Source organism: Hyaena hyaena, unplaced genomic scaffold, assembly GCF_003009895.1.
Source record: "Hyaena hyaena isolate Hyena2069 unplaced genomic scaffold, ASM300989v1 scaffold_428, whole genome shotgun sequence".
Lineage (NCBI taxonomy): Eukaryota > Metazoa > Chordata > Mammalia > Carnivora > Hyaenidae > Hyaena > Hyaena hyaena.
In genome coordinates, this window is record NW_024081062.1 from 396,158 (window position 1) to 416,474 (window position 20,317).

At 44.4% G+C, this 20,317-nt stretch overlaps 1 protein-coding gene across 6 annotated transcripts in view; it reads left to right on the top strand.

Moving 5' to 3' along the window:
* ZNF454 (zinc finger protein 454) overlaps positions 1–20,317 on the top strand; it is a 29,319-nt gene that overhangs the window by 3,508 nt on the left and 5,494 nt on the right. The window contains exons 1-4 of one of the 6 annotated variants that reach the window (XM_039252841.1): positions 2,883–2,982; positions 3,799–3,896; positions 6,492–6,618; positions 7,041–7,127. In XM_039252841.1, the coding sequence (XP_039108772.1) occupies positions 3,864–3,896; positions 6,492–6,618; positions 7,041–7,127 (247 nt within the window). In that variant the 5' untranslated portion in view covers positions 2,883–2,982; positions 3,799–3,863. The other 5 variants (XM_039252842.1, XM_039252839.1, XM_039252844.1 and 2 more) reach the window with 5 other exon arrangements.

Genomic DNA, 20,317 nt, shown 5'->3' on the forward strand with positions numbered 1-20,317 from the left:
TATGGAGGCCAGTCGCAAAGGACGCTGAGAAAATCCTCTTCCAGCTTCTAAAGTGGAAGTAGGCAAAGAAAAGGAGGATGGAGAAAGGTTTTGATTGAACAGTCAGTCAACAGGCTGCCAATGAATAGTCTGCCAAGAGTGGTTTTACATGATCACTGAAAAGAAGAGGTATAGGAGAGTCGAAGGTACAGAAAGGAGGCGATGGGCAGCTCAGAGTGGGAAAACAAGACTGAGGCAGAGGTAGAAGCTATAGAAATCATTTTCAACCTTTTTCAGAGGAAGGAAACTTCACCAGGAGAGGTGGGAATCAAGAAATGATGGGTACCAATGTCTGTGGGTGGCAGTGGAGGAGGTTCACTATGGATGCCGAGCCCTTGGGCAGTTCAGTACCTTTGGGTTCTGTGGCCTCTACAGTCTAAGTCTTAGAACAAAGACAAAGGGAGACTGAAACACGAACTTGTATCCTCCGAAACCTAGATCTTTAATATTTGTCCCTTACATCTAGTTTCCTCCTTTCCCTTCACATATTTCTTTTTCTAAAGGAGGCAGAGAAGAGATGGGTAGAAAATAGATGACAATGATAAAGACAGCAGCAAAACAAAGGGTCAGAAGGCAGGCATAGGTCAAGGCGGGGAGGAAGAATGCAGTGTACTGAAGCCTACGATGGATGCACTAACCCAAAACTTGGTAAAATATTAACCTTTAGAGGAAGCAGCTGGAGAAATGGGTCAGCCAAATGGATGCCTCACTACTTTTTCAGGAGTTTTGGAAGCTGTAGGCCCTCCTATGTCAGTTCTCAGTCATTCTGGGCTATGAGCAAGGAGGACAGCCTTTGGACCTCCCCTGTATCACCAGGGGCAGGACTCCCGGTTCCGCTTACTAGGCATGAGACCTTGGGCAAGACAACATCTTCGTGCTTCACTTATTTGCTAGTGGTGCAAGTCCCATAGCTTTGGATTACAGCAGACACTCAGGTAAAGTGCTTATAAAAGTGCCAAACATATTGAGAACATAGTTCTCAATAAATCTGTTATCACCCTCATATCCCTGAAATCAAAATAACATTCAGACTCCTGAGCATGGCATCCAGAAATTATCTTAGAATCACTGGACTCTCCAAACAAATGCCCTGTCGGCCGTTGATGTAACTAACTGTGGGGTGCTGCCCCTGCCGGGGACTGCTGTTAACAGCCTCCTAACTGGTTTCCCTGCATTGCCTTCTAGCCCCACCCCAGTGGACTAGGGATCCTGTCAAAATGTGCTCGGCCGCGTGGCTCTTGCGCAGACTCCTTGGGCGGTTTCCCATCACACACAGAACAAACCCAAAGGTCTTAAGATGGCCTTCAAGGTCTCTAGGACCCTTCAAGCCTCCTCCCCACACTCCCTTGTTCACTATGTCCTCTCCAGTCCCACTAACACTGCAAGGCCGCAGGCCCATCCGGCACACTTCTGTCTCTAGGACATCGCTGTCCCCTTCCCCTTAGACGGCTCTTCTCCAGATATTCACGCGGTTTCCTCTCTCGCGGGATTCATATTTCTGCTCAAATGTTACCTCCTCAAAGAGAATTTCCCAAGACAGTCCTTAAGGTAATCCCCAGCCCCCTCCCCCGCTGTCACAGGTTCACTGCGTCATCACTACCTGGTTAAGTATTTTCTGTGTTTTACTGACTACCTCCTCTAGATTCCAACCTGCGTTAAGTGCAGGGTTTCGCTGCTCCTTCCCAGCGCCTAGAACAGCGCCTGGCACACAAGTGCTCCAAAAGTGTCAAGAGGATGAAACCTACCACAGAGCCCCAAACAGGATCCTGTGGTGTCACACAAGTCACTGACACTGTCTCCTAAGAGGTGACGGCAGTTCCCCAAGTGACAAACCTCAGGTCACATTTTTGGCTTTTGGTTTAATTCACCACCGACAACGTTAATACCGCCTCTTTCCTTCCCGAGCTGGGTGAAAACGTGTAGTCAAAGGCAACGACGTATCTGCATGGCATTTTCTATCCATCGCATCATCTCTGTCCGACCCCACAGAAATAACCGCCACCCCGGCGTCCGACACCGTCTCCTCGGCCTCTGGGCTGCTTCCTCCCCCGACGAGTCGCCGACACCGAGGTCGGCTCTACCTTCTCGGCGTTTCTCCCGCGCCGCCGCCCGGGTCCCAGCCACCGTCCGGGGCCGCCGGCTCCGCACCCCGCGGCCGCCCCAACCGCTCCCCGGCCCGGTCCTCGGAGCTCAGTCCCACCGCTTCCTCAAGTCGTCTCCGCGCGGTCCTCCTCCAGGAGGGCGTCTTTGCGGCTTCTCAACTCGTACTCCGTCCTCGGGGACCCTGCCCGATCCGCTCCCCGCGAACGACCTACTTTACCCTGTCGTCAACTTTTCGCTGGTCTTTACCTCCCAGCGTGTTATTTCAGGGCTGAGGCGGACTCTGAGTCTGACTTGAACGGAACCAAAGTCGCACGTACCGGTTAGCGCACGGGGCATAGGACCGTAACGCTCCGCCGTGGCCCCTGGGAAATGTAGTTTCGGTACGGAAAGTTGCCAGGCGTGGTGTTGAAGGGCGAGGCCGTGTCTGCGCAAGCGCGTAATATCACTTTCTGCGCTGCCGCTGCTTCGCTCTCTGGGAAGTGGAGTCTGGAAAGCCCGAGTGTGGAAGCCTTCTGACTTGCGGGCGTTCAGTTCCGCGGCTCCCCGGGCAACGCGCAAGCGCAGTTCTGACCCGGGCTGCGGACTCCAGCTCATTGTGTTCCGCCTGCGATGTGGCGGCTGCGGTTTCTCGCCGCGGGTAGAGCCTCCTCAAAGGGCAATCCGGTGGTGACCAGGCACGGTGGCTAAAGCCGCGTCGGAGAACGGGAGCGGCTGAGGGCGGGGCTAGGGGGTCCGGGCCCGGGGCGAGAGGGCGGAGGGAAGGCCGAGTAGGTACGGGTCGTAGTCCGTTCTGGAGGACGCCGATATGATGCCCCAAACTTCCCGGGACGTACGGCTGAGGTTTGATCTTAAGAGGAAAATGGAGGGTGACCAGGTGTGGGCTCTTGGTTCTAGGGTCCGAGTCTGCGAGTGCTTGTGCAGGAGGATGCGGTTAGGGCCTCTGCGTGGGTCTCGGAGCCGACTCCAGGAAGCCCGTTCTCGCTGCAGGGGTGGATGCCCCGTGCGTATTTCGGAGCCCAGTCTGCGGAACTCGCACTGGCGGGGACAGCTGCTGCAGCAGCTCCTTGGGTCCGGAGGGTGTTGTATGAATGAGCCGCCTCCCCCCACCTCCTCCCGAGCCACACAAATACACTGCTTCTCGCTCACCTTTGGCTCTTTGTCACCCGGAGTGGGCCCCTGGAGGGGAGAGGCCTGAGGTCAGAGAGAACTTGATCTGAGAGGCCTTGACAATGAAGATCCAGCCTTCTTACCTTGCCTTTTGCGGCAGCCCTTCACTCCCCTCCCAAGATTAGGCAGCCTTCTGGGCAGGAGAGAAACTTCTGTTGAGACCTCTTAGGGCAAAGGCCAGAGAGTGGGTAGAAAGCTTGAGACCTGGGGGATGACGGGTGCTTTCTGCAGGAAACAGAAAGGAAAATGTGGAGGACTTGATCCAGATGCTGGCAGAAGGCGTGGGGGACAGTAATGGCTGCATGGGAAGGGATTCCCTTTACAGTGGAGGCCAGCGGAAGTTCCTCAGAGAGAGAAGAGAGAATTGGGAGCAAATAGGGACTAAGAATCTACTGCCTCAGGGTAACAGAGGATTCCCAGGATGTGAATGCCCCCAGGCTCACTCCAGACTTCGGTGTGATCTCTTTAACCCAGATTTCCTCTTACCAGGTGTGTAGAAATTTCTCGCCTAAGTCCGGTTCTGCCAGCCCGTAAAAGGGCTTATCAGAGAAGGAATGGCTGTCAGGCGCCTGCCAACCATGGTCCAGGTGAGTGCGGAGTGTCTCGGGTGTCCTCCCCGCCCCCCCCACACCGAACTGCCTTAAAAGTTTTTTCTTTTTCTTTTAATGTTTTTATTCATCTTTGAGAGAGAGAGAGATACAGAGCGCTAATGGGGGAGGGGCAGAGAGAGAGAGGGAGACACAGAATCGGAAGCAGGCTTCAGGCTCTGAGCTGTCAGCGCAGAGCCTGATGGGGGGCTCAAACCCACGAACCATGAGATCATGACCTGAGCCAAAGTCGGGCGCTCAACCAACTGAGCCACCCAGGTGCCCCTGAACTGCCTTAATAGTTTTGAATGTAGAGGTGTGAAGAGTGTGGGCTCGTTTTTTTGTTTTTTTAACCCTGACCAAGAGCTTTTCTCTTAATCCAGTCTCAGTTGGAGGCCTGACCCTGTTTTCCTTTTTCCTTGGCCCCCATGTTGGGCTCATCCAAATGGGTGAGGGAGCTAAGTAACTTGTTCAAGGTCACATAAATGACATACCCAGAGCCCAGGTTGTAACATGTACCCTTTCCACTAGCAAGTAAGAGTAGGGGTCCAAAGTGTTGTTGGGGTTTTTTTAAAATGTTTATTTTTTGAGAGAGAGCAAGCCAGCAAGGGGCAGAGAGAGAGGGAGAGAAAAATCCCAAGCAGGCTCCAAACTGTCAGCGCAGAGCCAGATGTGGAGCTTGAACCCACAAAAACCATGAGGTCATCACCTGAGCAGAAACCAAGAGTCAGACACTTAACCCACTGAGCCACCCAAGCTCCCCGGGGTCCAAAGTGGTTTTAAAGGGAGTCCCTAACATAGGAGTTGAGTGAAGAGGGAAATTGAAACACTTTCTCTGGGAAGTAAGACTTACTCTTTTCTTTTTTATATTTTTTATACAAAGTCATTCAAAAGATATCGTTTTAAATTTCAATAAGTTACTAAGACACCGAAAGCAGGGCCAGCCTTCTTGCAATAAGGATATGGACTCCACCACCTTGAAGGAACTACCCTTCATTTGAATGTATAAAATCTGTCGACGCTGGTAAAATCATTCTAATTCCCTCACATATTTAAGCCTGCCCAGAGCTGGAATCTGCGGCAGAAAACCCTGGAAGAGGTGAGCAGCTGGTTGAAGGTGCCATGTGCAGCCCCCTCATGTCTCACTGGCTGCTCACCTTTCTGCTTCCGGTGTGACCTGTCCCTTAGCACCCATATCTGGTACTGCTTTTTTCCTGAAGCCTGTCTCCGTGGTGCCAATCCACTGTGACCGCTCCCTTCCTTGACCCTTTCCTCACATGCATTGTTGGTGTCATGCACTTTGTTTCATATTGTTATTATGGTAGTGATGAAAAAGTGCACAGTGGTCCCTGACAAATTGGTTCATGGGTTCAATCCAACGGGTGTGCAAATCTCTGAGTACAGAGTACAGGTCACAAAACCCTACATCAGACTACTTTAAGCAAAAGCGGGCCTTTACTGGAAGGTTACTGGGATTTCTCCCAAGTATTTCTCCACATGCAAGGGAGCGACTGGACTTACTGGGCTGTGGAGGTAGGGTCTACAACAATCAAAAAGTCCTTTCTCTTAGACCCTTGGCTTTCTTCTCAGGGCTTCTGCGTAGCTCTATCTCAGTGCACACCAGCTCTCTTGGCTTCTCAGCCAAGAGTTTCCAAGGAAAGCACTCTTTGTGATAGAGGGGACAGGTCACCTTGTCCAGAAGGACTGTTTCTGTGGGAACCGTGTACATGCCTGGGGATGAGCAGGTGAGCAGCTGAAGACAAGAAGGAGTTGGCTAAGCAACGTATAATAGGGGCTGGGTACATGGGCCATGTTCTAGAAAACATGCCAGGAAGACAAGAGAGATGTGGAAATCGTTCACAGCTGTTTGGAGTTAACCGTCCAGTGGGGGAAGGCGAGAGTGAGTGAGAACTCACAATAAAGCGGGAAGGTGCTTTGCTGCATCTGCGCCCGTGATAAGGCAGTTGAGGAAGGCCGTGTCTAGGAAGTAATGTAGAGGCTGAGCCTGAGTAGGATTTGGTCATGGGGTGGGGGTAGAGGTGGGGCGGGGTAAATCTAGGGAGATGGGAGAAAATGTTCATGGCAAAAGGGACAGCAAGGGGGCACCTAAGTGGCCCAGTCGGTTGGGCATCCCAACTTTGGCTCAGGTCATGACCTCACGATTTGTGAGCTCGAGCCCTGCATCAGGCTCCGCAGCTACAGCACTCAGCCTGCTTCAGTTCTCTGTCTGTCTGTCTGTCCGTCTCTCCCTCTCTCCCGCCCCTGCTTGTGTTCTGTCTCTCTGTCTCTCTGAAAAATAAACTTAAAAAATATATTTTAAAAAAATGGCAACAGCAAGTCCGAAGTCTCAGTGCTGAGGAAGCATATCTTGGCCCCGGTACACATTTCCGCAAAGCAAGGAAACAGAGTCTGATAAAAGCCCGGCCCCTGGGAGCCCCTGAGGAAAGGCTCATGTTGTCACAGAGCCCCAGGCTGCTCTGTGCTAAGGGTCCTGCAGACCTCAGCTAGCTCCTTGGGCCTGCCAGGCATCGCCTTTCCCAGAGAGCCGCGGGAGGGGGTAGCCGCAGGTCACCAGGGCTGGGTTTGCTGTTACAGGAATCCGTGACCTTCAAGGATGTGGTCGTGCTCTTCACCCAGGACGAGTGGGCACAGCTGAGCCCCACTCAGAGGGCCCTGTACCGGGATGTGATGCTGGAGAACTACAGCAACCTGCTCTCACTGGGTAAGTGGGGGCCTCCGAGGCCGATCTTCACATTTGGGGTCTCTCGCCAACCCTTATAAACTCTTAGACGGGCTGCATCCAGAAGACTGGGCTGGGAGTGGGCTGATCGAGGATGTCATCTTCAGGGCGCCGCATGCCTACCCCTGGCGCCCTGGGTACATGGCTCTTTTGTTGGAGTCCAAGTGCAGAGGCTTCACGGGTGACCAGGTTGAATCCTCTCCCCCTTTCGGCAGGGGGAACGACACGGGGACAGCCTGTCTGTGTTGTTGGGCCCCGGCCAGCTTGTCTCCCTCCTGGGAATTCATCTGTCGCCTAGCCTTCCTCTCGGGTCACTTTTTCCAGGAAGCCCGCAGGACCGACCTCCTTGCGATGAGTGTATCGCTGGTGTGAACAGATGTGCTCTATCTTCCCCTCAAAAACAGGACTCTTAGGCCCCCAACCGGATGTGTTTTCCCAACTGGGAAAAGAAGAGTGGATGCTGGAGGGCGCCTCGGGAGGCTTCTGTCTTGGTAAGAACCCCACACACGGCGGGCATTGGGAGAAGCTTGGAACACACTCCGGGCCCGTGGACTGAGAAGCATCTTTTCCCTTCCCGTCCTCCCCAGCATCTTGTTGCCCCGTGGGCGTGTGGGCCCTCCCAGTCCCGCCACTCTGACTTAACAACATCATCCAGTCTTCCATTACTCATCGTTACCATTAGTTCTTATTTTACTTGTTGGGGGTGGGGGAGAATTAGGAAGATGAAGGAGTTTCATGCCTAGAAGTCAGGTGCTGGTAATGGTATGAAAAACCAGATGGTCACGGTTCAGGCCCTCCCATGTGCCTCTCCCGACCCTTTGGGTCCAGCACCTCATGTTTCTGAATTGCCTGGACACCCCAAACCTTGAAGTGATTCATGGGGGATGATCAGTGGTTAGCCAGTCAGACACGGAAAGAAGCCTTGTTTTATGCTTCCCAATAAAGTTTCATAGCTGTTCCTCTCCTCTTTTGAAGATGTATTTTTATTTTTGAATAGAACCATCTTCTCATTTGGTCTTTAACCAGAAATTGCTGCTATGAAGAAATGGTAGTCCCTTCCAAGTATGTATTGCCCTCCTGTGTGACTCTCTCTTAAAGTGTTCATAAGATCAAGTTTGAAGAATAAAGAAATGACACCCATACCCCACTGTCCAGCTTAAGAAACAAAACGTAGGGCACATGGGAAGTCCAGTATGCCTCGCATCACTGCCCCTTCCTCCCTTCAATGAGAGAGCCACTAGCTTGAATTTTCCACCAGCAGCTCCTGCATTGTTCTTCATGGTTTTCCCACATTTATCTGGAACTCTTAGCAATGTCATTTAGCTTTGCGTGCTTTTAAGTCTGATATATGGGGGCCCCTCCGACTTCGGCTCAGGTCACGATCTTGAGTTTCACGGTTTCGAGCTCCTTGTTGGGCTCTGTGTGACAGTGTGGAGCCTCCTTCAGAGCCTCTGTCCCTCTCTCTGCCCTTCCTCCACTTGCGCTCTCTCAAAAAAATTTTTTTTTAATTACAAAAAGTTTTTATGTTTGGTATATGTATTGTACAGTTAGATATGTTTCCACGAGTTGATCTTTTTAAACCCTTGTTGAGGTGTGTACTTCTGCACTTTGATATTCCTTCACTGATGACACCTTCATTCGTTCTTTCTGTTGCTGGCAGACCTGTGGGTTGTTTCTAGACTTTGCTGTTTGGAATAATGCTGACTGAATATTCTTATACATGTCTCCTTATACACACGGGCCTTCACTGGGAGTCTTTTTAAGGTATGTGCACAGGTGTAGAAATAGTGGGCTTAAGGGTATGTGCTTCTTCAACTCTTCGAGGCTATTCCAGATTACTGGTTAAATTAGTTGTTTCAAATTATACTGATGGTTCATGCAAGTTCTTGTGACTTTATGTCCTTGCCAAAATTTGGAACTGTTAAGACTTTTAAAAATTCTCCTAGGCCCTTCCTGCAAAATAGTATCTCCCTGTGGTTTTGATTTCCATTTCCTTGTTTACTAGTGAAATTGGACATCTTCTCGTGTGTTGATGATTTGTGTTCTGGGACTTACATATTCATATTCTTTGCCCATTTTTCTATTATAGTTCATCTTTTCCTTAGTCATTTGTAAGAAGTCCTGTTTATTCAGGAATCAAATAAGTGTGTCACTTTATAGCTTATCTTTTTCTTTGCTTACAGAAGTTCTTAATTAGCAAAGTAAAATGTATCAGTCTTTTGCCTTAAAGGTCTTTATCTTCGTGCTTTTTGTGTTGTGTTTAAATGATCCTTTCTAGGGGTGCCCAAGTGGCTCAGTTTGTTAAGTGCCCAACTTCGGCTCAGGTCATGATCTCATGGTTTGTGAGTTCGAGGCCCATATCAGGCTCTGTGCTGACAGCTCAGAGCCTGGAGCCTGCTTCAGATTCTGTGTCTCCCTCTCTCTGCCCCTTCCCTGCTTGTGCTCTGTTTCTCACTCTGTGTCAAAAATAAACTTTAAAAGAAAAATTTTAAATAAGCCTTTCTATCCTTAGATCCATTAGGGAAGGACTTGGTTGAATGGAAGCATGAATTCCTAATAATACTCAACTTTTATGTTTCTTTTCTGTTGAAGTCTTGTGAGAAGTTTGCTTTTTTATAGACTTTTTCAAATGTTTATTTTGAGAGTGAGAAAGAGAGTAAACAAGGAAGGGGCAGAGAGTGAGGGGGAGAGCAGGTTCCACACCGTCAGCACAGAGCCCAGCGCAGGGCTTGAACCCCACGAACTGTGAGATCATGACCTGAGCCGAAACCAAGAGTGGGGCACCTAACTGACTAAGGCATTCAGGCACCCCTTTAATAGACTTTTTAATGAATAAATGTATGACTCTGCTGATCCTTTCTATCTGACTTTTTTGGAGTTTATTCTGTTCTTTTTATTTTTAGCACTAAGTTTTATCACGGTAACACACACATGTAATGAAACTACAGTGTTTATTACAAAAACCAGTGACCTCATTTCCCTATTTTCCCCTCTGGAGAGGTAGCCACTTCTCTCTTCTTTTAGCTGATTATTTGGTGTAATTGCTTCCAAATAATGACATTTCTGTTATCCCTAACCTGAGAGTTCCCTCTGCCCTCTTTGCAGATAATCCTCGCCCCCATCCCTAGGCCCTGGCAACTTGTCATCTGCCTCTGCCATTTTGAGTTTACCCTCCCAGGATTTCATGCACATGGAGCTCTACAGTACGTTCTCCTCAGTGTCTGACTGTCACTTAGCCAAGTAGCTTTGAGACTCCTCCTTGCTGTTTCAGGTGTCAGTGGTTCTTTGCCATCACTGCTGTCCGGAGATAGCACTGATCATTCATCACTGGTGAACATTTGAGTGTTTTCAGGCTTTGGCTAAGGCTGCCGTGAATGTTCTGGTATAGGGTTTTGTGTGGATGTCTTTTTTTTTTTTTTAGTTTATTTATTTTGAGAGAGAGAGAGAATAGGGGAGGGGCAGGGAGAGGGAGACCGAGAGAATCCCAAGCAGTTTCCGCACTGTCAGCAAGGAGCCTGATGCAGGGCCCAAACCACAAACCACGAGATCATGACCTGAGCCCAGGTCGAACGCTTAACCGACTGAGCCACCCAGGCGCCCCTGTGTGGATGTCTTGTAGTTCATATGCTCCTGGGGGACATATGTTTTCACTAAGAGACGTGCCTAGAAGCGGAATCCTGGCTTTATACTGTTTAAAACCATACTTTGTTGGTGCGCCTGGGTGGCTCAGTCAGTTAAGCATCTGATTTCGGCTCAGGTCATGATCTCACAGTTCGTGAGTTTGAATCTGCATCAGGCTCTGTGCTGACAGCTCAGAGAATGGAGCCTGCTTTCAGATTCTGTGTCTCCCTTTCTCTCTGCCCCTCCCCTGCTCGTGTTCTGTCTCTGTCTCTCTCTCTCAAGAATAAGTAAAACGTTAAAAAAAAATTTTTTTAAACCATACTTTGTCTTTTTTTAATGTGGGACAATGCAGATGGGGGTATTACTCGTTAATTCAGGCCACCCTGAAGTGACGTGGGCCCTGGTGAGAGCAGATTTACGTGCTCATGTCTTCAGCGAGCCCAGTCTCTCCTCACCTTAGTTCCTCTTCAGTGCGGTAAAACCTGGGGGTGTGTGACTCCCCTCTTGATTAGATGAGTGTGTTCTCCTATGTCACTAGACGTTAAGACCAATACTCGCTTATATGTAGACGATGTGTTATTATTATCACAGTCGAGGAAAAGCTTTAATAGATAGAACTATTCAAAGGAAGTCAGCAATTGGTTATTTTTGGTGACCCACAGTATCATTTTTGAAAACCATCTGCCAGATCTTTTTGAGCAAACATTTTTTGAATACCCAGAAAAATACACAAATTTTATGTGTAGAATTCACACATTTTTGCAGTGTAAATACTGTATAACCAGCACTTCTAAAAGAAAAAGAACGTTACCAGCATGTTAGACATCTCCCATCCCCTCTGTTTCTTTCGTTCTAAAGATAACTACTACCCCAACCATGGCTTGTTTGGCCTATTTTTGAAGTGTGTATAAGCGGAATCATACAGTATGTCTCCTCTGGGTCTGGCTTCTCTCCTTCAGCAGTATGTTTGCCATTGGTTGGTGGGTTCATTCTCATTCATGTACAGTATTTCACTGTGTAAACCCACCATTTCTATTCTCTACTGTTGCTAGATGTTTGGTTTCTTTCTAGCCTGGAGCTACTATGAATAGTACTGCTTTGAACGTTCCTGTAGGTCTTTTAGAGAATATATGTATACATTTCTCTCGGGTATATAGCTAGGAGTACTATGTTCATGAGTATGCAGGCTTTAGTAGACCCTGCCACGGGGTTTTCCAAAGTGGCGATCCTAATCTGTTCCTGAACCAGCAGGATTTGAGGACTCCATATCCTCCTATAGGCCTAGTATTGCCATTTAAACATTTCATCTGCCACTCTAGAGGATGTAGGGAGTACCTGATTATATCTCAACTTAAGACTGAAATTGATCATCTTTACAATTTTTGTTAATGTTTATTTATTTTTGAGAGAGAGAGGGAAAGAGATCGTGAGCAGGAGAGGGGCAGAGAGAAAGGGAGACACAGAATCCAGGCTCTGAGCTGTCAGCACGGAGCTGAACGCAGGGCTCATGCAAACTCACGAACCGTGAGATCATGACCTGAGCCAAAGTCAGAGTAGTTCAACCAACTGAGCCACCCAGGTGCCCCGATCATTCTTATTTTTAATGTCTTTAATATCCTCCTATAAAGTATCTGTAAATCTTTCCCTTTCTATATAGTTGTCTGATCTTTTCTTACCGATCGATAGGGTTGCATATTTGGGATTTGAGTCGTCAGTCATGTATGCAAATATATATACTTCCCCCCCTTGAATAATAGTGTCATTTGATAAACAAGTTATAAATTTTTAAGATAGTGTAGTTAATCAGGATGTGGGTTTTTGTGGTTTTGTTTTGTTTTGCTTTTTGCCCCTTGTGGTTAATGCTTTTTGTGTTCTACATCACACCCTTAAGCCCATGAAGACCTTTCTTTACCTGTAGCAGCTCTATTCTTTTGTCCTTCATACTTCGTTCTGAAATCAACATGGAAAATTTATTGTTCATTGTTTCCCATATGGTATCCAGTTGACCCAGGATGGTTTACTAAAAAGACTAGCTTTCTCCCCACTGTATTACAGTATTTCCTTATCATACATGTGGTGACTACATTGTGCACGAGTCTGATTCTGGGCTCTATAATCTCTTGCATGTGTCTGTTTGTACATAGGTCTGTTTGTAGACTCTGTTCTGTTTCATTCTTTCTGTCTAATCTCTTGTGCGTATACATAATGTCTTAATTAACATTACGATGAATCTTACACTTGATGATCTGAGTCCTCCAGCTTTGTTCTTTTCTTTCCTTTCAGAATTCTTGAATTGACTTTTCAATTTCCACAAAATTCCTGCTGGCATTTTAATAAGAATTGGCCTGGCTCTGTAGACTAACTGGGAAGAATTGGTAGTATTCCATTCTGTGAATATGTTATATTTGTTTAGGTCTTCTTTGTAAGTTCTCTGAAATTTTTTGTTGATTTATGTGTATGGTTCTTGCACATCTTTCACTATATTTATAAGTATTATTTTTGTTTTTGATACAATTATAAATATCTTTTGAAACTTTTCCAGTTATTTGTTGCTGATATATCGATGGGCTATTGGTTTTATGTATTGATCTTATGCCCAGCTTTACTAAGTTCCCTTATTAATTCTAATAGATTGTAGATTATTTTGTGTTTTTATATGAACATAATCATATTATCTGAGAATAATGACATTTTAATTTTTTCTTTTCCAATCATCTTTTCTCTTTCTCTGCCTGTGTACTGATTAAGACTTTTAGTGGAACATTAAATAGAAATTGTGATAACAGATATTTTATTTTCATTGTGGTCTCAGGAATGTTTTCAATAGTTTGTAATTGTGATGTATGGTGTAGAATTTTTATAGATACTCTTTATCAGATTAAGAAAGTTATGTTCTCCTACTTTACTGAGATTTTATCATGACTAGGTATGGAATTGGGCCAATTTCAGCATCTGTTGAAATAATGATGTGATTTTTTTCTTCTTTATTTTGTTAATATGGTGAATAACATTGAGTGAATGAAATGTGAAAACAACGTTGAATTTCAACATATTTGTGATCGATTAACCTTTTTTATATCACGTTTTTATATTCATTTTGTTGATTTAGGTTTAGGAATTTTACATCTGTGTTGACAAGAAAGAATGGTCTGCGATTTTATATTTTTTAAAAATTGTCCTCATCATGGGGCACTTGGGTGGCTCAGTCGGTTAAACATCCTGCTTTTGACCTTGGCTCAGGTCATGATTTGAGATAGAGCTCCATCCCTCACCAGACTCTGCACTGACAGCACCAGAGCCTGCTTGGATTCTCCCCCTTTCTCTGCCTCTCCCCTGCTTGCTTGCTCGCTTGTGCACGCAATCTCTCTCTCACAAAATTAAATAACTAACTAACTGGAGTTTTAAATTGTCCTCATCAGATTCTGACAGGTTGTGCTAACTTTGTAAAACCAATTAGATATGTTCATTCTTTTCATTTCTCTGAAAGAGCTTGTGTAAGATTGGTGTTATTTCCTTCTTAAATGTTTAGACAAATTCACTAGTGAAGCCATCTCTGGCAATTTCTTTGTGAGAAAGTTTTAAATTGAAGAATCAATTTATTTAATATAGGAGCATTCAAATTTTCTTTCTTTCTCTTCCTTCCTTCCTTCCTTCCTTCCTTCCTTCCTTCCTTTCCTTCCTTCCCTTTCCCTTTCCCTTTCCCTTTCCCTTTCCCTTTCCCTCTCCCTCTCCCTCTCCCTCTCCCTCTCCCTCTCCCTCTCCCTTTCCCTTTCCCTTTCCCTTTCCCTTTCCCTTTCCCTTTCCCTTTCCCTTCCCTTCCCTTTCTTCTCTTCTCTTCTCTTCTCTTCTCTTCTCTTCTCTTCTCTTCTCTTCTCTTCTCTTCTCTTCTCTTTTCTTTTCTTTCTTTTCTTTCCTCAGTTTTGGTACTTTGTACTTTTCTAGGAATTTGACCCTTTTGTCTAAGTGGCCAAATTATTAGCATAAAGTTTCCTCATTATGTCATTATCATTTAAGTTACCATGAAATTTGTCCTGATGTCACCTTTATCATTACTGATATTACTAATAGGTGCCTTTTTTCTGTTCTTGATTAGTCTTTTTTTTTTTTTTTTAAGTTTATTTGAGAGAGATAGGCAGAGATAGCATACACACGTGTGAGCTGGGGAAGGGCAGAGAGAGGAGAGAGAATCCCAAGTAGGCTCTGCACTGTCAGCCTGATGTGGGGCTCAGTCTCAGAAACCATGAGATCGTGACCCAAGTGAAATCAAGAATTGGACACTTGGGTCTGAGCAACCCAGATGCCCCTGTTCTGATTAGTCTTAATGGAAGTCTTTAGAAATGTATTGTTTAATTTAGAAATATCTATGGATTGTTTAAGTATCTTTTTGGTATTTTGGTATTCATTTCCAGCTTAATTCCACTGAGTTCAGAGAACATATTCTCAGCGACCTCAAGCCTATGAAATGTATTCATATTACTTTATGGACCAGTATAAGGTCAGCTTGGGTAATGTTCTGTATTCACTAAGAATATATATTCTGTCACTATTGGGTATACTGTTACCAAGTATATTAATTAAGTCAGATTTGTTTATTGGATTGTTGAGCTCATCCCTATTCTTAAAGGTTTGATTTCTGAGTTTTTGAAAGTGGTATATGAACATATCTTACTAGGATTATTAAGATTTCTCCATTTTTGCTTTTCATTTTCTCAATGTCTACTTTATACATTTTGAAATTATGTGCAAATGTAGATTTGTTTACACGTTCCTGGAGAACTATCCCTTTTGTCCATATGAAATATCTGAAAGTCCCTTCTTTCTAATATTGCAAAATTTGTCTGGGTATTACATGTACCAACTTTCTTGTGGTTATTGCATGCATGATAAATCCTTTTCATTCTTTTCTATATTTCTCTGTCTATATTTTTGGTGTTTCTCTTCTAATAGTCATTTAGTTGGATTTTGTTCAATCTAACCCCAGTATCTTAATTTTTTAACAGGATATGTAAACCAGTTACTAATATGTATGGGATTGGATACCTGTTACCTTATTATTTATTTTCTCTTTTACTCACCTGCTTTAAATTATCTTTTGTTTTCCATTTTGCTTTCTCCTAAGCTTTTTATTATTTGATTTTCATCCTGTATTAGCTTGTTAATATCTAACAAGCTTGTTAATATCTTTTTTAGCTACTAGACTTTGTTGGTAAATCTAATTAGTAAAACCAACTTGCTGTTATACAAAATAACTTTTTACTTTTAATAATTCCCAGACCATGCTAGTACCTTAAAATATTAACTCCCATTTTCTTTCACCTTTTGTGTTATTTTTTATATGTATTTCATTACACATATCTTTTCAGCCTCTCAAGACATAATTATTGTGTGCAATAATACTTATATGTTCACGTATTTACTTTTTCTTTCCTTAAAAACTTTGAGATAAAATTTTTTAATGTTTATTAAATAAGCATTTTTAATGTTTATTAAGGAAACATTTTAATGTTTTTTTAATAAACATTTCTCTCTTTGAGAGAGAAACACAGTGCAAGTTGGGGAGCTGCAGAGAGGGAGACGTAGGCTCCAGGCTTTAAGCTGTCAGCACAGAGCCCAACGTGGGGCTTGAACCCGCGAACTTTGAGATCATTACCTGACCCGAAGTTGGACGTTTAACCGACTGATCTGCCTAGGGGCCCCCACATATTTACTTTTTCTATTGCTTTTTATTCCTTCTTACATTTCCATGTTTCCACCTGGGATTTTTTTATGCCTAGAACACTCTTACTACTGTTTTTTTTTTAAACTATGGGTCTGCTGGTGACATGTATCCATTTCATATTCACTTCTTGGGGATATTTTCTTTCTCTTAAATTCTGTTTGGCAGTTATGTTCTTTCAACACTTCTGATGTTATTTCATTGTCTCCTGGCTTTCATTGTTTTTGTTGAAGAGACACCTGTCTTATTTTTTCTCTCTCTGTCAAGCAACTATCAAGATAAACCTAGGTTTTCAGTAGTTTTACTGTGCTGTGCGTAGGTCGATTTTCTTTGTATTTATCCTGCTTGGAATCTCTAGTGCTTCTCACATTCATTTTTCAGCCTTTATTATTTTTTTCCAACAATATTTTTGCCCTCTTCCTTCCCCCATTCCAGAACTTGTCACACATATATTCAATCTCTTCATCATGCCTTCTCTGTCTCTTTTAATTTTTTTTCTGCAAGTTTTATCATAGATATTTTCTGCTTATGTATTTTTCCAGGGCACTATTGCTCCCTTCTGCTATGTCTAATTACTGTTAAATCTGTCTGTTCAGTTCTTAATTTCAATTATTTATATTCTTCAGTTCTAGAATTTTCATTTGATTCATTGATTCCAGTCTTCTATTGGAACTCTTATTCTTATCTATTTTGTTGAACATGTTAATCACACGTATCTTAAAACCCATGTCTGATAACCTTGGTATTTGAGTTCTGTGGGTCTTTGTCTATTATCTGTTTTTCTCTCTTGACTTAATTGCTTTGTATTCCTGGTGCATTTGGATTGAATCCCTGATACTGGATCTGAGGTACTGAAGAGGCTCTGGGTACTGTTCTCCTCCTCCAGAGAAGATTTGCCTTTTCCTCTGGTAGATAGCCATGGTACAAGGGAACCACCTTAATCCCAGCAGGAACATGTTACCTGGAGATTGCAGTGCTTCTAAAGCTTTACTTGTCTCTGGTTTGTCCTTGCCGCCCTCCACGAGTGCCAGCTGAGAACTTCACATGTATGACCGCCGCCCCCTTCCTTGGAAGGTCCTGGTCTCCGTTTTTGGCTCTGTAGTATCTTTTTTCTTTTTTTTTTCATGTTTATTTATTTATTTTTGAGAGAAGGTTGAGTGTGATCAGTGGAGGGGCAGAGAGAGAGGGAGACACAGAATCTAAAGGAGGCTCCACACTGCCACTGCAGAGCCTAGTGTGAGGCTTGAACTTAACCAACTGTGAGATCGTGACCTGGGCCGAAGTCAGGCACTTAACCAACTGTTGGCTCCAAAGTATCTTAAGACTAGAAAATTTTGAAGTTCTCCTTAGGTTTGGTTTCTTCCCCTGAGAAGTTTCAGAATTCAGCAGATTCTATAAGGAAAAACCCAGTAAGTGTGGGGATTACCTGTTGCCCTTCTCTTCGAAATATTAGACTATCAAGTTGGCCTCAAGTGACATCTGATGCCTTTAGACAGAGTTTTTGTTTCTCAGTTAAGATTTTCCAGTTGTTTTCTGCAGCAGTGTCTCCCGCAGGCCACTCTATCAGGTCCAAAAGCGAGTCAGCCCTTAAAACCTTAAATTTGGCAGTCCTGGTGTTTAACTGACCATTCTTTGTTTTCAGCAATGATGTATTATTCTGAGCTCACCAGGACTGTAGCTTTAAAATGCACCTGCTTTAACTTTCTTTACCAGATAAGTGAAGGAGGTTGTTTAGTTTTGTTTTGTTTCATGGATTATAGCTCTTTGTAGATGTTTCTGGAGTGTTTAGGGAGAAAAAAAGTGATGAGGGAGGCTTGTTCTTGCATGATAGGATTTCCTAAGAATTTGCATCATTGGTGTATAGTGTCTAGTTCTTCTTGTCTCGTTTCTTAGCACAGTCTTTTTTTTTTTACATTTATACATTTTTTTATTTCTTGTAACTAAACATTTAAGTGTTTTTATTTCCTTTTTTTTTTTTACAAATAGTTTATTGTCAGATTGGTTTCCATATAACACCCAGTGCTCATCCCCACAAGTGCCCTCCTCCATGCCCATCTTCCCCCTCCCCCCCCATATCCATCAGTCCTCAGTTTGTTTCTCAGCATTCAAGAGTCTCTCATGGTTTGCCTCTCTCCCTTTCCCCCACCATTTTCCCCTTCTTCTCCCCCATGTTCCTCCATTAAGTTCCTCCTAATCCTCCTATACGTGCAAACGTATGATATTTGTCCTTCTCTGCCTGACTTGTTTCACTCAGCATAACACCCTCAAGGTCCATCCATGTTGCTACACATGGCCAGATTTCATTGTTTCTCATTGCCATGTAGTATTCCATGGTATAGATAAACCACATCTTCTTGATCCATTCATCTGTTGATGGACACTTAGGCTCTTTCCATGTTTTAGCTATTGTGGAGAGTGCTGCTATGAACATTGGGGTACATGTGCTCCTATGCCTCAGCATTTCTGTATCCCTTGGGTAAATTCCTAGCAGTGCTATTGCTGGGTCATAGGGGAGTTCTATTGTTAGTTTCCTGAGGAACCTCCACACTGTTTTCCAGAGGGGCTGTACCAGTTTACATTCCCACCAACAGTGTAGGAGGGTGCCCGTTTCTCCACATCCTCGCCAGCATCTAGAGTTCTCTGATTTGCTCATTTTAGCCACTCTGACTGGCGTGAGGTGGTATCTCAGTGTGGTTTTGATTTGTATTTCCCTGATGAGGAGGGATGCTGAGCATCGTTTCATGTGTCTGTTGGCCATCTGGATGTCCTCTTTGGAGAAGTGTCTGTTCATATCTTCTGCCCATTTCTTCACTGGGTTGTTTGTTTTTCGGGTGTGGAGTTTGGTGAGTTCCTTATAGATTTTGGATATTAACCCTTTATCTGATATGTCATTTGCAACTATCTTTTCCCATTTCGTTGGTTGCCTATTAGTTTTGTGGGTTGTTTCCTTTGCTGTCTTAGCACAGAGTCTTAAATAGACTTAACAAAACAGGCAGATATTTACAAATACATAGGAAAACTGGTATGCTTGTTAATCCAGGCATTCCTCATTCTGCTGTGCTGTGTAGATACACAGTTTTTACAAACTGAAGGTTTGCGGCAACCCTGCATCAAGCTAATCTATCGGTGCCATTTTCCAACAGCGCATACTCACTTCATATCACTGTGTCACGTTTTGATAATTCTTGCAGTAAAATTGAAAACCTCTGGGAAGAATTCACTGTCCTACTAGGTAGCATTAAGAACATTTGTGGTTCAGAGGTCAAAATACAGACATTAGTAGAAGAAGTTGATTCCAACCCTCATGGATGACTTTGAGGGATTCAAGACTTCAGCAGAGGAAGTAACCACAGATGTGGTGGGAACAGCAAGAGAATTAGCATTAGAAGTGGAGGCAGAAGGTGTGAGCCAATTGCTACAGTCTCATGGTGAACCTTGAATGGATGAGGAGTTGTTTCTTATGGATGAGCAAAGAAAGGGGTTTCCTGAGATGGAGTCTACATCCTGATGAGGATGCTGTGAAGGTTTTTGGCATGACAACACAGGATTTAGAACGTGACATAAAGTTAGTTGATAGAGCAGTGGCAGAGTTTGAGAGGATTGGCTCTCAAGCTTAAAAGAAGTTCTGTGGGCAAAATGCTGTCAAACAGCATCTGCTGCTACGGAGAAATTGTTTCTGAGAGGGAAGCATCCCTCGATGCGACAGAGTTCATTGTTAGCCTTATTTTCAGAAGTTGCTGCAACCACGCCAGCCTTCGACAGCCGTCATTTGGCAGCCATCGTCCTTTCTTATTTTTTTTAAGTTTATTTATTTTGAGAGAGAGCAAGCACATGTGCAGGCACGTGGGAGGGACAGAGAGAGGGAGAGAGAGAATCCCAAGCAGTCTCTGCGCTGTCGGTGCGGACCCCAACATAGGGCCCAATCTCACAAAACTTAAGATCGTGACCTGAGCTGAAATCAAGAGTCGGCCACCTAACTGACTGAACCATCCAGGCGCCCCAGCAGCCATCATCAAGGCAAGACCCTCCACTAGCAAAATGATTTCGCTGAAAGCTCAGATGCTGGTTAGCATCTTTTAGCAATAAAGTAATTTCTAACTATGGAATATATGGCATTTTTCTGGACATACTGCTACACTACTTAATAGACTACAGTAGAGTGTAAACATAGCTTTTATATGCATTGGGAAGCCAAAGAATTCATTTGACTCACTTCATTGCAGTATTTGCTTCACTGCAGCAATCTAGAAGTAAATCTGCAGTTATCTCCCAGGTAAGCCTGTATCATGTTGAGTAAGTGCAGAATTTGTCTGTAGGGATAGAAAGGACTTTGTCGGATCACAC